This window comes from Gopherus evgoodei, chromosome 9 (genome assembly GCF_007399415.2).
Source record: "Gopherus evgoodei ecotype Sinaloan lineage chromosome 9, rGopEvg1_v1.p, whole genome shotgun sequence".
Taxonomy (NCBI): Eukaryota; Metazoa; Chordata; order Testudines; family Testudinidae; genus Gopherus; species Gopherus evgoodei.
The window spans coordinates 60890860-60907432 of record NC_044330.1 but is presented as its reverse complement, the minus strand read 5'-3'; the positions used below and the strand labels follow the sequence as shown (position 1 = coordinate 60907432).

The window sequence follows — 16573 nt, the reverse complement described above, 5'->3', positions numbered from 1 at the left end:
GCCGAAGGGACTGGTCCCGAGGAGACCTTCCCGGCACGGGAAGTTGGATCCCTGCCTCTATGCTCCTTGAGAGCCATGGTTGAGGTGCTGCGACAGTTGGAGGCACCTGCCTTCGGCACTGTCAGTATTGAGGGTGAGGATCTTGCAGGAGACCCTTTACACTTGTGAAAGTCTCTGCTTGGAGACAGTTGGGCTTCTTGCCTCTTCGCTTGAGAGGGTGAAGCCGCTCTCCCAATTGGTTTGGACCGCCAGGGAGCGTAAGGAAGAGGGTTTGACATTTCCCGTCTCCAGAGGCGGCTGCAGGGATTTCCTCATGAAAAGCATTTTCAGCCGCAGGTCCCTGTCATAATGAGCCCTGGCTTTGAGGCTCGTGCAATGGACACACTTGGCAGGGACGTGTGTCTCGCCGAGGCACTTCATACAACGTGAGTGTCCATAGGACCTTGGCATAGAGTCCTGAGAGGAAGCACATTTCTTGAATCTCGAAGCCCCTGGCATTATTGTACTAGGAATGCTGGGGAAGAGTGTCTCCGCAGGAGACAAGCTTGAGGAAAAAAAGTTTTATTTATTTATTTATTTTTAAACTAAGTAACTATTCTAAGGGCCGGGGAAACAACTGGGATGTTACTAACTATTTCTATATTCTTTGTAATTGTTTCCTTCAGAGACCAGGGAAGAAAAGCAGCACTTCCCCAAGTCCTGTCTTCAGCCAAGGCCGGTTGAGAAGGAACCGATGGGGGTGCACTCAGGCAGACTCTAATGAGGCCGCAAGACAGCAGCTGCACGTGTCCTGGCCAGGCACTGCTACCGAAGATCTCCGATCAACGGCGCAGGGACGTACCATCACCTGGAGTGGAGCACCCACAGGGACAGCACTCGAAGAAGAACCTCTATTTATTAATGATTACCGAAACAGAATACGCACACTACGCAGAGACCGATTAATTTTTGTGGGTCCAGTGCCAAATATATTTGTGGGCCCCCACTGGGGAAATAGGGCATATGATGGTGGGGGGAGCGGTCAGTAGAGCGAGGGGCCAGTTGGGGGGCCCACTCAGCCCAGCACAAGGGCACTGTTTACAAACCCACAACTGCTAGATGCACACTGTCCCGCCCAGCCCTGCACTGCCAGCATGCCCCTTCCACACTGCTCCCCTGCCCAGCACCCCACCCTTATGCCCAGCACCCCCTCGCCCACAGACTTCCCACACAGGTCCCTATGCCCAGCGCACCCTCACCCACAGACTTCCTGCACAGATCCCTATGCCCAGCACCCCCTCGCCCACAGACTTCCTGCACAGATCCCTATGCCCAGCGCCCCCTCGCCCTCAGACTTCCCACACAGATCCCTATGCCCAGCACCCCCTCGCCCACAGACTTCCCACACAGGTCCCTATGCCCAGCACCCCCTCGCCCACAGACTTCCTGCACAGATCCCTATGCCCAGCGCCCCCTCGCCCTCAGACTTCCCACACAGATCCCTATGCTCAGCACCCCCTCACCCACAGACTTCCCGCACAGATCCCTGTGCCCAGTGCCCCTTCACCCAGAGACTTCCCGCACAAATCCCTATGCCCAGCACTCCCTCACCCAGAGACTTCCCACACAAATCCCTATGCCCAGCACCCCCTCGCCCACAGACTTCCCGCACAGATCCCTATGTCCGGTGCCTCCTCACCCAGAGACCTATGCCCAGTGTCCCCTCACCCAGAGACCTCCCCCACAGATCCCTATGTCAAATGCCCCCAGGCCCTCTATGCCCAGCACCCCCTGCCCAGAGACCCCTTCCGCTGACCTCCCACCACAACTGCACAGCACACCCTCTGCCCAGCTACCCCACCCATAGATCCCCTACTGCCCAGCACCCCCTTCGCAGTAACAACATCACAGTTGCATAGTGCCCCATGTTCCTGAGGGAATTCTGCATCAAATTTGGTGCATAATACACCTCTACCCCAATATAACATGACCCAATATAAGGCAGGTTCACATACAAGGCGGTAAAGCTCTGACACGCTGCTCTGAGCAGCGTGTTAAGGGTGCCGGGGTCAAGGGTTTCAATAAGGGGCAAAGGGTCTCGGGGCCAGTCAGGAGCTCCCCCTTCTCACCAGGGTCTGGGAGGCAAGAGCTGTGGGAGGGCACTTTGTGGGGCCCTGCAGTCCCAGAGTGGCCTGGGAGATGAGTGGGGGCCAGGAGCAGCCTGCTCTGCTTCCCTCACCCTGGCCTCAGCCGTGTCACTCAGGGGACAGGGTCTGGGGGAAGGGATCCCCCCTCAATCACCAGCAGCGGGGGAAACGGAGCAGCCCGGCCCCAGCCCGCTCCACTCCACCAGCTCCCAGCCACAGCACTCAGCTTCCCACAGCAGGTGACTTTGGGGGGATCCTTTCCCCAGCCACTCCACACTCACCTGCGGCGGGAAGCGGAGCAGCCCAGCCTCAGCCAGCTCCACTCCGCCAACTCCCAGACATGATGCTCCACTTCCCGCCGGGCAGGTGAGTGCAGGATCTTTCCCCACCCATCCCCAGCGACACGGCTGGGGCTGGGGCTGGGGCTGGGGCAAGGCAAGCAGAGTGGGCTGGGGCCGCGTCGCTGCCCTTCCTGCCACAGGTGAGTGCGGGGGGGGCATCCTTTCCCCAACCTCCCCGCACTCACCGACGGTGGGAAGCGGAGTGCTGTGGCTGGGAGGTGGCGGAGTGGAGCAAGCTGGAGACGGGCTGCTCCGCTTCCTGCCGCTGCCTGCGAGTGCCTGTCGGGCAGGGGGGTGGATAGGGATCAGAGCAGTCAGTGGACATGGGGGTGGGGTCCTGGGGGTGATTAGGGATGGGGGTCTCTGGAGGGAGTGGTCAGGGAACAAGGAACGGGGTGAAGGGCAAAGCAAGTTTGATATAACGAGGTCTCACCTATAACGCGGTGAGTTTTTTTGTCTCCCGAGGACCGTGTTATATCGGGGCAGAGGTGTATTTTAAAATTCTGCAATTTTTTTTTACAATAAATAAATGTGCAAGCTCCATTATGGCAGTGGAGAGCACAGGCCACTGGCTGCATGGAGATGGGAGAATATCCTGCAGCCTCCCCTGCCCCCTTGGGACAGGAACTTGGCAGTGAGTCTGCACCTGACCCTGACACAGCACAAGAGCCATGCTTGCCACAGAAACACCCTGGGGCCCTGCCCCTTTTGCGCCAGGCGCATCAGATGTGGGCAGGGAGGCTCAGCCTGGCAGCAAGATCCAAGTGCAGAGGGACTTAATGTGGGGGAAATCCAGATGGGCGTAAGAGGGTTCTGTGTGGAGCAGTCTGGGTGAGGGTAGCTCAGTGGGGGATCTGGATGCACAGGGTGGTTCCAGATGCAGGGGCAATGGGTGTCTGAAGGAGGGACCAAGTGAAAGTGGTTGGAGCTCAGTGGGGGAGGGGAAGTTGGGTGCAGGGGTGGTGGGGTTCATTTGGGTAAGGGTCCAGGTGTAGGTGGTTGGGGCTCAGTGGGGAGGGTATCTGGGGGGCTTATTGGGGTGGTACAGATGCAGGCGAGGTCAGGCTTGTCAGGGTTCAAGGGCCTGCTTAACAGGGGAGCTCCAGCTGCTGCCAAGGGGATCTGCATGCTATGCCCCTGCTTCCCCTATCCGCTTCTCTTCCCCATCCCATGCCCCCTTCCCCACTGCTCCATCTCCTCCCCATCCAACCCCCTTCTTTCCCCACTGTCTCTTCCCCTCTGCCCCTGCTTCCCTCATCCCATGCCCCCTCCTCACCGCTCCATCTCCTCCCCATCCCACACCCTTCCTTCCCCCCTGCCCCTGCTTCTCCTGTCCCTTTCTCTTCCCGATCCCATGCCCCTTCCCCAATGCTCCATCTCCCCAGGCTTGGGGGACAGGGGGAAACCGCCCCCCAGCATTCACTGGTGGAGCGGAGCGGGCTGGAGCCGGGTCTCTCTGCTTCCTGACACCCAGTGATTGCAGGGTGGGCCTGACCCCACACTTATGGGGCAGTGGGAAGTGGAGTGACCTGGCCCCAGCCCACTCCACTCTGCTCCCCTGGCTCCCAGCCTTGAGACTGGGGGGCACAAGGGAACTGCCCCCCAGCACTCACCAGTTGTGTGGAACAGGCAGGGGTTGGGTTTCTCCACTTCCCACTGCCCTGGTGAGTGCAGAATGTGCTCAACCCTGCTGTAGTCACCCAGGACATTGCTCAGGGGAAGGGGCGGAGTGAGGGCAGGGCTAGAGCGGGCAGGGCCAGCGCTACCATTTAGGCAGCCTAGGCAATCGCCTAGGGCACCAGGATTATTAAGGGGGTGGCATTTTGCCGGGGGGGCGGCAGGTGGCTCCGGTGGAGCTGCCGCAGTCGTGCCTGCAGAGGGTCCATTGGTCCGCAGCTCCAGTGGAGCTGCCACAGTCATGCCTGCGGATGGTCGACTGCTCCCACGGCTCCGGTGGACCTCCCGCAGGCATGCCTGCGGCAGCTCACCAAAGCCACGGACCAACAGACCCTCCACAGGAATGCCTGTGGCAGCTCCACCAGAGCCGCAGGATCAGCACGGGGGCGGTGAAATGGCCGTGCGCCCAGGGCGCGAGAAACCCTGGTGCCGGTCCTGAGAGCGGGGCAGATTGAACTTCTCTTGATGGCAGTCAAGATCAGGTCATCTGGGAGACTCCAGCTTCTGCTCTGCAGAGTGTGGTTGGCATGGTGTTGAGGTCTGGCAGCTCTGATCTAGGGGCTATGTCCTGGAGTTGGTTTCCAAGAAGTTCCTTTTGGACCCGTTTATATAGTGAAACTTGAATCCTCCTTAGCTATATCTTAACCAATCATTTTACTAAAATATTTCTAACCAATCCTAACATATTGTAAAACAATTCTTTAACCAATCATTCCACACAACCTTGATTTACACCTAGCAAAATTAGTTATGCAACAGACAGAAACTATCAAAGAAAGAGACAGAGACCATACAGATAAACAATAGAGGAGTGGGGACCATAAATGCAAAACAATAGAGATATAGATTTTGCAATCACAGCTATTGATAAGTGATTTCTTGCTAGACAGGATGCTATTAAAGAAAGTTTTCTTTAATCATCTTAAGATCCATTTCTTTATCTGGTGGCGGTGGGTACTGTTAGGCCAGGATCACCTTCTTAACAGCTGGATGTTACATTGTTTTAATAAAACAGGAGTACTTGTGGCACCTTAGAGACTAACAAATTTATTTGAGCATAAGCTTTCATGGGCTACAGCCTACTTCATCGGATGATGTAGACCACAAAAGCTTATGCTCAAATAAATTTGTTAGTCTCTAAGGTGCCACAAGTACTCCTGTTCTTTTTGCGGATACAGACTAACACGGCTGCTACTCTGAAATCTTTCATTGTTTTAATGTAATTTAGATGGAATGTGAAGATGTGACTTTCTCCTTCTTGGCCAATGGCTGCTGGCTGCTGCTGTCCTAATACGGCTGCAGACAAAAGTCTTATCTTGACCCCTGCCCAGGGCCATCCCTAGATATCTTGGTGCTCTAGGCAGCCCGCCCATGGGAGGGGCTGTGTGGGGCCCCAGGCCTCCACAGGGTGAGGGGCTGGCCCCAGGCATCTGCAGGGGGGCAGGATCAGACTTGGGGGTCAGGGGGGAACCAGCCCCCAGCACTAACTGGTAGCGTGGAGTAGGCTTGGGCCAGGTCGCTCCACTTACTGCTGCCAGTAAGTGCAGGCCTGACCCTGCTGCAGTCCTCAGGAGAGTGTGAGGCGGGGATGGGGCAGAGCAGGGGCAGGAAGAGGCGGGGTGGAGCAGGGGCTGGAGCAGCTGCATAGGGCACCAGGAAATTTAGTGCCCCAAAGTTACTGGTGCCCTACACAGCTGTGTACTTTGCGTATGGGTAGGGAGGGCCCTGCCCCTACCTGCATCCAGTCTGTCATAAACAGATAAGAAAAGTTAATAGCACAGAAGTACTTTATATCTCTTTGACTGTATAGGGTTAACAAGAACAGTGAGCCTGGCTGTCACCTGACCAGAGGACCAATCAGAGGACAGGAGACTTTCAAATCTTGAGGGAGGGAAGTTTTTGTGCTGTGCTGTTAGTGTTTGGTTGTTGTTCACTGTGGGGGCTCAGAGGGATCAGACGTGCAACCAGATTTCTCTCCAATCTCCCTGATACCGGTTCTTATAGATTCAAAATAGTGAGTACTAGGTGATAAGGCGAGTTAGGCTTATGTTTGTTTTCTTTATTTGCAAATGTGTATTTGGCTGGAAGGAGTTCAAATGTGTATTTGGCTGAAAAGATTCTAATTTGTACTTGTATACTTAGGCTGGGAGGGTATTCCCAGTGTCTATAGCTGAAAGACCCTGTACCTATTCCATTTTTTTAAATTTACAAAGATAATTTTTACTGTTTTTTCTTTCTTTAATTAAAAGCTTTTCTTGTTTAAGAACCTGATTGTTTTTTTATTCAGGTGAGACCCCAGGGGACTGGGTTTGGATTCACCAGGGAATTGGTGGGGAGAAAGGAGGGAAGAGGGAGAGAGAGGCTGATTTCTCTCTGTGCCAGGATTACTTTCTCTCAGGAAGACTCTGGGAGGGGGAAAGAGAAGGAGGGAGGAAGGTGAATTGTCCTCTCTGTTTTGTGATTCAAGGAGTTTGAATCACACAGTGATCTTCCAGGGTAACCCAGGGAGGGGAAGCCTGGGAGAGGCAACGGTGAAGGAAAGGGTTTACTTTCCTTGTGTTACGATCCAGAGGGTCTGGGTCTTGGGGGTCCCCGGGCAAGGTTTTGGGGGGACCAGAGTGTACCAGGCACTGGAATTCCTGGTTGGTGGCAGCGCTACGGGTACTGAGCTGGTAATTGAGCTTAGAGGAATTCATGCTGGTACCCCATCTGTTGGATGCTAAGGTTCAGAGTGGAGAATTATACCATGACACAGTCCTTCCCCCAAACAGTGGTTGCTACTCTGTGCTGGGCTCATCTGTTAGTCCTGGCTGGGCTGGGGATGGATGAGGAACGCCAAGCCAGACCCACCCCCAGAAACCTCCCCCAGCTCCGTGCACGCACGCACACACACACACCCTGTTTCCTTCCTGCCCTCATCATTCCTCAGTCACAAGGAGAGGGGTCACTATATAGGGAGGTTCTCCCCCATCCACCCAACCCCCATGCATCCGGACCCCCGCCATACCCAGACCCTACACCGGGCCCCTCTCCCCCTACACCCAGACCATCCCCCTGCACCCAGACCCCCAGCCAAACCCCACCCCCTGCACCCAGACCACTCCCTGCTGCACTCCCCCACACTTGAACCTCCACCCTGACAAGCCCCAAACCTTATGCATCTGGAACAGCCTACAAGCTCCCTTCACACACTCTCTCTCTCTCTCTCTCTCTCTCTCTACACACACACTCTCTCTCTCACAGCCCTTTGCTTCCAGATAGCTGGACAAAGTGTTTCCCTTTCTTTACTTCTGACTAGCTAATGAACTAGTTTTAAGCAAAATCACTACCTTAGTAAGATATAAAATCCTTTGTTATGCCTGAAATCTTTGGAAACATATTTTTTAAAGTATCAGAGAGGTAGCCATGTTAGTCTGGATCTGTAAAAAGCAACAGAGTCCTGTGGCACCTTTAAGACTAACAGATATATTGAAGCATAAGCTTTCATGGGTGAATACCCATTTCATCAGACACATGTTGCATCTGATGAAGTGGGTATTCACCCACGAAAGCTTATGCTCCAATACATCTGTTAGTCTTAAAGGTGCCACATGACTCTCTGGTATTTTTAAAGGTGGTGAAATTTCATAAACATGTGTATTGTTATGGAGATCACACAGTAAATTATGTGTTCCCTTTTTCTAAAAGCAATGAACGTTATTCTGAACACACTAAACCTCTGTGACTGATTAATTTAAAATAATGTCTGTTTCAGTGAGTTAAATATGTAGTAATCTAGAATGAGTACTTTATAAAATCAGCTTAGAAATACTGATTAAGAAAATGCAAAATAGAGAAGAGCTGCATAATGTATTCCATAATATTTAATGCTGTATTCAGCAAGACAGCTGACTCACCCTTACTACAAAGTTTTTGCAAATAAATGTCTGACAAACTTCAGGACATATAAAAAAACCTGTGATTTACATTCCCCCCCCCCCAGGTTTAGTGCTTTTAATTAGTTCTTCCGCATGTCCATTCTGCGTAAGGGAGAGGGTACAGGGGTCTCTGCGGGGAACTGTGACTCTCCGCCACCATGAGTCAGGCTGGGCATCTTGTTATTCTTTCTACCTTGTCCCTCCACCTCCGTCCCTGCCAGGCTGCAAGCTCATGCGGCCGTCAGGCATAGGGGCACCAGTTTAATAATATTGCATAGGGCCCCATAAATCCTAAGGACAGCCCTGGGGGCACCAAAAAGCGGTGCCCTGGTTTGGCAGGGAGCAGCCACCTTCCGGAGGCACCGGAGAGCCAGAGTGTTAGCTTGCGGGAGCGGTGAGCGCCAGCCATGGAGGAGCCGATGCGGTGCAAGGAGGCAGGAGCCCTGCAAAGGCAGCAAGGTGCTGCTAGCAGGGAGCAGCTGCGCCCCCTGCCCCTCCTGCCCAGGCTGTGGCCTGGCGCCCCCCTTGGGGGCTCCTGCAGATTAATGTGGGCAGAAGCCCCCATGCACCCCCCAGCTCTCCCCCCTCCACGCGTGGGCTCTGTGGCTCCTGGGCATGTGAGCTGATGCCAGAGCGCAGGACCCTGAGCCTGCTCCAGGAGGAGCAGTGGCTCACACTCCCGGGAGCTGCAGAACCCAAGTGTGGCGAGGGGAGGGTTCACCGGGGGGGGGCTGTGCACCATCTAAGGGAGTTCAGGGGGCGGGAAGGGGGGAACCTGGTCTGGGGAGCAGGCCCTGAGCATGGCTGGCCCCTGGGGTCTATAAAGGCTTGTCGGGATTTGCCCCTCAATGAACCGATGTTGGGGGAGGGGGCGCAAGGTGGAAGTTTCGCCTAAGGCGTAAAATATCCTTGCACCAGCCCCGCCCATGCCCAGAAAGCAAGACCCAGGGCCAGTTCCAGGCACTAGCCGAGCAAGCTCGTGCTTGGGGCAGCAGATTCCAAGGTGCAGCATTCCCTCTAATCCTTTTTTTTGCTTCACCACTTCGGCGCCCCCCTTCGCCGCAGGTTTTCTTTTTTGGTTCGCTGCTCCAGCCAACCTGTAGGCGGCAGCAGCACGGAGGGAGGGAGTGCCTTGCTGGGAGGGGTGCCAGGTCTGTAGCAAGCCCAGCAAGGCAGCCTGCGTCCTTCCCTGCCCACCAACCGGAGCGGCACAGAGACCTCCTGGAAGGCGGCATGGCGAGCTCCCTGCTAAAGGAAGCCCTGGCCACCCCCTTTCTCTCCCCTCACCCCCCGCTAGCTGGGGCGCGCACTCCGCTGCCTGGGGCACGTCTGCAGGGCCAGGAGTTACCCTGCACCCACACTCCGGCCACCCCGCAGGTTGTTTTTTTTTCCCTCCGCTTGGGGTGGCAAAAAAAGCCAGAGCCGGTCCTGGCAGGACCTGCCCCGCCCCTGCACCCCATAGAACTGGGAGCCTGGTTGCTCTCCCTGCTCTCATAGATAGCTGCCCTCTGTGAGCAGAGCCCTCCTTCCCATGTGAGTAACAGGGCACTTCCTCAGCCTCCAGGGACCAGGCTGAATCTCACACCCCACACATAGCTGGGAGTACCAGGGTGGACACCTTCACTAGCCAGTTTAGTGTCTCCTGCTTCTCTACCACAGCCCAAGGACTCGGTCAGGTTTGGACCCAGGTGCCCAGCCTGTGCCATAACATCCCCACAGCTGGCCTTACATTTTACTCAGCCCCCACCCCAACCCCCAGAATGTTTCCACCCACTGCCTATGCCAAAACCTCCACTGGTGTAAAACTTGTGGGCAAACAGAGTTGGTGACCCTGTGAGCCAGACAGTCCACAGCTCTCGGGCAGAGCCTCGGAGCTGGCCACAGAAAGAACATTTGAGCTGGAGTCTCCATAAGCAGGGAGCCCCATGCGGTCGTCTTCACTCTTACCCTGGGTGCGATACTACAACTACACGATGCGTCCAATCCTGAGCCTGTCGATGTCATTGACAAAAATACCACCAGTGCAGTAGCGGGCAGGCAGCCATTGCTCTGTAGACCCCTCCCCCCTTTGAGGTGTTAAAGTGAGGTCTGAGGGCAGGGGGGAAAGGAAACAGAAACCAATCAGCCATGGGCCCAAATCCTGACTGTTGCTGATGTCCTGTGCAACCTTCCGCAAGTCACTGCCCCTCGCTGTGTCTCAGTTTCCCCATCTGTAACACAGGGTGATAAACTCACCTACCTTACACGGATGTTCTGAGACTGAATTAGCTCGTTTGCATGGCACTCTGACATCTAAAGTGCTAAATATTCCCATTTCAGTCATCGCAGGTGAGGGAATGACTCCAGGGAGGCACTTTGGTTATTAATTATATCGTTTTACTCTTCCTGGTGTCCCTTTTGGTGTGCTTCTCATCTCTGCTTTACCAGCTGAATTCTAAAATCTTCAGCACCCCCAGTGTGCGGGGCCACTGTACCAGTCTCTATTCAAGTGCTAAAAGGGGGAGGGGGGGCCTGAAACTTGCCAGGCAGTCTAGGGGATTTAGAGACATAACATCCAGTTACTGAAACATGTCCAAATCCCTCAGGCTGCCTTGCAGATCTCAGCACCAAGTTACTGAAGTGGACTCACGATCTCACACTCCTTTTCTGCTCCTCAACGCTGGTTCCCCATTAATGCAACATCCCATCTCCCACCCTCCCAGGGCCTCCCAAAAGGGGTTGGCTCCAGAGTCCAGGGCCACTGTACTGACCTCATTCCCACATTCTTTGCCAGCACCTGATGCCCCCTCTCCCTACCCCATCTGTGATCCCCGATTGCAGGGTCATTGTAATATCTCCAAGCCTGGCCCATTGCTTCCACTGCACAGGTGCTGCTCAGACTGCTGGGCTCACCTATCCTTTTAACCAAGCATCCCCTGAGATACTGCTGCCATCCTGGTGGGTGTATTAGTCACATAGTGACAGGTTTCAAAGTAGCAGTCGTGTACATCTGTATCCACAAAAAGAACAGGAGGACTTGTGGCACCTTCGAGACTAACAAATTGCTCAAATAAATTTGTTCATCTCTAAGGTACCACAAGTACTCCTAGCCACATACTGATATGATGACGCAGTTTTCCTTGTGACCATTAGGTGGGACCAAGATCATGAAATGTGTCCTCAGCTCAACAGCTTCTTCTACATCCCAGCATTTGTGGGTCTGTGCCTAGACAGTAGGGTGATTGGTGCTAAATGTGGGGTACATGTACAAAGCATGGGCAGCAGGGTTTGGATACATCTTCACTGCAGAGCTAACTCAAGCTACTTATGCCTGAGTTGCTCTTCTCACATTAGCCTAGGTGGAGCGAGAGCAACCATGCTGCAAAACACCATTTCAGCTGCCGTGTTCACAGTGGCCCTGTGTGTGGGGATGGCACATAGGCAGCTAGGGGCATGGCCCATGGTTCTTAGTACTGCAGTGAAGCTGAGCACCTGTATGATTTCTTTCCCAGTCAATCATGGGAGGGCATGTCTGTCCCTGCTGGGCACACAGGGGAAAGGTAGGAAGGCTGGGCAGGTACGTACCCTGGCTGCTGCCACATGAACAGTGCCATGTAGACACACCATTGCTGCAGCATGGCAGCAGCGGTTCTTCCTACACACTCAGTTGTCATGCAGACAGAAGGAATCCACACCCACAAGCTCCCATGGAGACCCACAGGGCACCCCATCTCTCCCAGAGAGGGGAGAATTCAGCCCTCTGCTCAGTGCTGGGGCCCCCTGAAAAATCCAGCCCCAAGGCATACACTGGCTCACACCCTCCGCAAGGAGGCACTAGCAGCCCTGCCTAGTCAATTCCTCACAGAGCTGCTAGAGCTTTGGAGCAGCTTGTTTGGCCCATTGTTTTTAACTGGCATGACCAGCACAGCAGGGATGTTACTGAGCGTTGCTGTCATTGCAGGCTCCCTCCTGCTAGCAGATTCCTCCCTGCTGACTAGGGTAGCGGAGCACCATGCAGGCAGGGGTTCAGCCCTACGCCGTGGAGAGAGGCACACGCTGGGAACCCCAGCCTGTGTTACCACAGCCCTAGCCCCTCCCCGATCAGATTTCATACTCACAGCTGTAACACAGCCACAGCTCGCTGCATCACACCAGCTGAGGGCTGGAGCAGACCCAAACCACCACCAGCAGAGCCTGCTCTTGGAGCATCAGGCACCTGCTCGTTCCAGCCACCAGAACAGGGGAGCTCCCACAGCAGCTCTAGCAGTGTGACAAGGATTGCCAGGCATCTGGCTTTTGACCTGAATGCCCAGTCAAAAAGGGAGCTTGGCAACTCCAGTCAGCACTGCTGAGTGAGCTGTTAAAAGTCCAGTTGGTTGCACAGTCTGGTTAGCTGCATTGGCTCCCAGAAGTGGTGGCATATCCCCCCTCTGGCTCCTAGGCTCAGGGACAGCTAAGGGGCTCTATGCACTACCCCTACCCCAAGCACCAGCTCCGCAGCTCCCAGTGGCCGGGAACAACAGCCTATGAGAACTGCAGGAATGCCTACAGATGGGGCAGTGCACAAAGCTGCCTGGCTGCACCTCCACGTAGGAGCTGGAGAAGAGACATGCCACCAGTTCTCAGAGGCAACTGAGCTAAGCACCCTATGAAGCCTGCACCCCACCCCTCCTCCTCCCATGCCCCAACTTTCTGCCCCAGTTTGAACTCCCTCCTGCAACTAAATTCCCTCCCAGAGCCCATGCTCTGCATGCCTCTTGCACTCCAAACCCCTCAGCCCCATCCCCACATGAGCCTGCACCCCTAGCCTGAACCCTGACCCTCCACACACACCTCAACCATGTGCCCCATCCCACAGCTCCGAACTCCTCGTTTCTGGCCACACCCTGCAGCCTACACCTCCAGCAGAGAGCCCCTCCCACACTCCTGCTGCCCCCAAACTCCTCATCCCTGTCCCCACTGCCAAGCCCACACCCCCAGCTGGACCCTTACCCTAACCCCCAGCCCCAGTCTGGTGAAAATGAGCGAGGGAGGGTGGTTGAGAGTTAGCAACAGAAGAAGCGAAGATGGAGGGAGAGGGGGCAGGGCCTTGGAGAAAGGGTGGGACGGGAGCAGGGCAAGCATGTTCGGTTTTCTGCAATCAGAAAGTTGGCAACCCCAAGGCCAACTGTAAATCAGCACAACAGGTGACAGGAGCCAGGTCCCAGCCTTGTGGGCAGGCCGATTCCTTCTACAGGTTTTACTGAAAAGCCACACAGGATCAGCCCCACGCTGTTGCAGAAATAGACCCTCCCCCACACACACCTTGTCCCAGCACCCCCAGCAGTGCAGGTACTGTGCTTAGCCCCTGGCGGTCTCCTCTGTAAAGGGAGTCACTGGCCCCCTGCAGGGGTGGGAGACACAGCTTTGGTCCCTGGGAACTGCATGAGACCCGTTGAGGCAGCCCTTCCCAGGACACAGCAGGCGTGTACATATTGCATGAGCCTCCATTCCCTGTTTTCACCTTCCGCCCTGCTACATTCTCCTGGCAGTCTGCCTTGTTCTCCAGCACCAGTTTGGGATTTAGTCCCCAGGGCACCATTCTCCCCTCCAGCATCAGCCATCCATCCAGCAGGAGACGCTGGCCCTCCACAGCAAGGTGCAACCCCACCAGGCACTAGGTCACACAGCTCAGAGAAGCTCACAGAGTACCAGCCACTCTGCAGTTTCTCCAGCTGCACCGAACTGTCCTGAACGGCACAAGTGCAGCCTTGTAGAGAGGGACTCAGCTGTAGTAGGAACCAGGCCCAGAGGAGGGACAGGCCTATCATGCCAGCCAGCCCTTGGCAGCTGTCCTGTTTAAGTCCTCTGCCAGGGTTGCCTGTGGTCAAGGTCAGTCTGGCATCAGCGGCTGGAAGGGAAATCTGCAGCAAAATCAAACTCGTTCTGGCCCAGCCACAGCTCTGGGAGCTCATTAGCTCTATCCAGGCCCAGTTCCATCACCAGTGACATCAGCACCTCCTCATCCACTGGATCAGAATCAATAATGCCAGGACTGTGGGCGCCAGCAGGGGGAGCCAGTGCCCCTTGGCTCAGGGGCTGGGCTCCAAAGCCCCAGCTCTGGATGGACCCAGCCTCCGCCGGGTGCCCTGAGACCCCCATGGCATGGTACTGGCTGTTGAGTTTCTGCAGCTGCATGCTGGCCAGCAGGTGAGGGGCCGTTGGCAGAGCGAAGGAGGGCTGCTTTGAGGGTGGGGGGGCTGCCGAGGGGGCCATCATGCCCGCACTGGTGATGTGGGGTCCTGTGCTGGCCTTGCTGATGTTCATGCCCACCCCAGGATAGTGCAGGATGGCCACTGCTTTGCGGTCCTTCATGCCCAGGCTGGGATAAACCAGAGAGCTCATTTCCTGCTGGGTCCTGGAAGAGAAACAGGAGTTCTCACTACAAGAGCCACACCCCAGTGCCCCTCCCCCTGATCCTGCCAGCCCCTCTGCTATAGGAGAACACCACAGACAAGCACCATGCCCTGGGATGCCCTGCAGCCTGCATTCCCATAGGAGAGCCTCACTCAGGGCTCAGCCTGAATCGGGAGCTGAGGGCCACCCCATTGCCAGTGAAGTGCCAGCCCACGAAAGGAATGATGAGAGCACCTCCAGAACAAGTTTGTGTGAGCAGCTCAGGCAGAGCCAGCTGGCAGAGGCTGTTGGATCACCAGCCTGCCAGGCTTGGTGCCCATGGCATTCCCCAGGCTATTTGCCATCCCTTCCTGCAGACCAGGGCCATTCCACCCTGGGTCAAGGATCAGCACCAGGCCCTGCATCACTGGAGACCCCAGTGCAGGGAGCCTGGTGGGCAGATCTCACTGTAACTCTGAATGCAGCCACTCTGGGTTCCACCACCTCTTGGGAGACAAATCCTGCTATGCCCACACATGCTGTATTCCAGTCTCATCCCAGCCAGCTGCTGGCATGGATGTATTCCATTTCATCCCAGCCCCCCACCTCCCCACCCCAATCTCCTGCCTGCAGCCCTGCCCTTCCTTCAGGCTTGGATGCTGGGGCAGTCAGTGTTTCTTGCAGAGTTCAGTGCTAGCTAAAGCCACTGAGCTGCTGCCCCCGAAGACCGGAGTTCTTTAGCCACAGAACTGGTACAACAGCAGGGCAAGCGCCCAGACACACACCATCCCTGCCAGCCTGCATTCAGGTTGGCCTTGGAGAGAGGCCAGGAGGGAGTTCACAAGCCATGGCAACCTGGGCTGAGACTGGCAATCAGAGTGCTGGATGATGCATGTCATGACATGGATTTGATTAAGGGCATGTCCCCTAGGACAGAACGTGCAGCTGCAGTCAAAAAAGCTAAGAGTGTTCACATCCCTTAGGAAAGGGATAGCTAATAGGACAGTAAATATCACAACATCGTAATATAAATCCATGGTAAGTCCACACCTTGAACACTGCGTGTAGGTCTGGTCGCCCCATCTCAAAAAAGACCTGTTGGGATTGGAAAAGGCAGAGAAGGGCACCAAAAATGATCAGGGGTATGGAACAGCTTCTATATGAGGAGAGATTAAAGAGACTGGGACTGTTCAGCTTGGAAAAGAGGCAACTAAGGCAGGATATGAGAGGGGTCTATAAAATCATGAGTGCTGTGGAGAAAGTGAATAAGGAAGTGTTATTTACCCCTTTACATAACACAAGAACCCAGAGTCACCCAATGGAATTAATAGGCAGGTTTAAAACGTAAGGAAGTATTTCTTGACACAACACACAGTCAACCTATGGAACTCACTGTCATGGGATGTTGTGAAGGCCAAAACTAACTGGGTAAAAAAACAAAAACAAAAAAAACAACACACAAAACTTACATAAGTTCCTGGACGATAGGTCCATCAATGCTATTAGCCATGATGGCCAAGGATGCAACCCCCATGCTCTGGGTGACCGTAGACCTCTGACTGCCAGATGCTGGTACTAGACGACAAGGGATGGATCAACCAGTAATTGCTTCTCCAATCAGCCTGGGGTGGCCCCACCCATGATCCACCCCCAGACCCCCTCCTGCCTGCTTCCAGTTCCCTTCCAGCTCTTCCATGGCAGAGAGGCTGGTGCTGACGCATTCTTCTGGCAAGCCTGCACTATTCAGCAATGGCCATGGCAGAGACCCCGTCCCACAGCTCAGGAAGCATCCTGAGCTTCTGTCTGATTGCCTAAGTGGAGCTCATCCTGCCAGGAGGGTCAGAGTTCTCAGACAGTAAGGGAGTGCTTTGCTGGCTACAGTCAGACTGACAACTGAAAGACAGCAAGGCTCTTTGATCATGATCCAGGGTGGAGGTGCCCTGTCAATGGGCAGCTCCTAATACAGGCCACAGTCCCAAATCCCTTCCTCAGAACCCCAACCCCAAGGAGCATTGCTCAGCTTGCAGACCCACAGGAGCAACCCACACTGCAGGGCCCAGCCAGGTCTTACCACCCTCCCACCCTACACACATGCACCTGCAGCAGAGGCCTGGCAGGGCAGTGCTGACAGCAAGAGCAGCAGCAACTGGGTTTGCAA

At 55.1% G+C, this 16573-nt stretch overlaps 1 protein-coding gene across 1 annotated transcript; it reads right to left on the bottom strand.

Moving 5' to 3' along the window:
• Positions 1–13051: 13051 nt before the first annotated feature.
• Positions 13052–15925, bottom strand: CITED1 (Cbp/p300 interacting transactivator with Glu/Asp rich carboxy-terminal domain 1). Its single transcript, XM_030574215.1, has 2 exons — positions 15885–15925; positions 13052–14437 (listed from the first exon to the last, which is right to left on the bottom strand). The coding sequence occupies exons 1-2, from the start codon at positions 15923–15925 to the stop codon at positions 13924–13926; spliced, it is 555 nt and encodes a 184-aa protein (XP_030430075.1). The 3' UTR covers positions 13052–13923.
• Between the last annotated feature and the right edge of the window lie 648 nt (positions 15926–16573).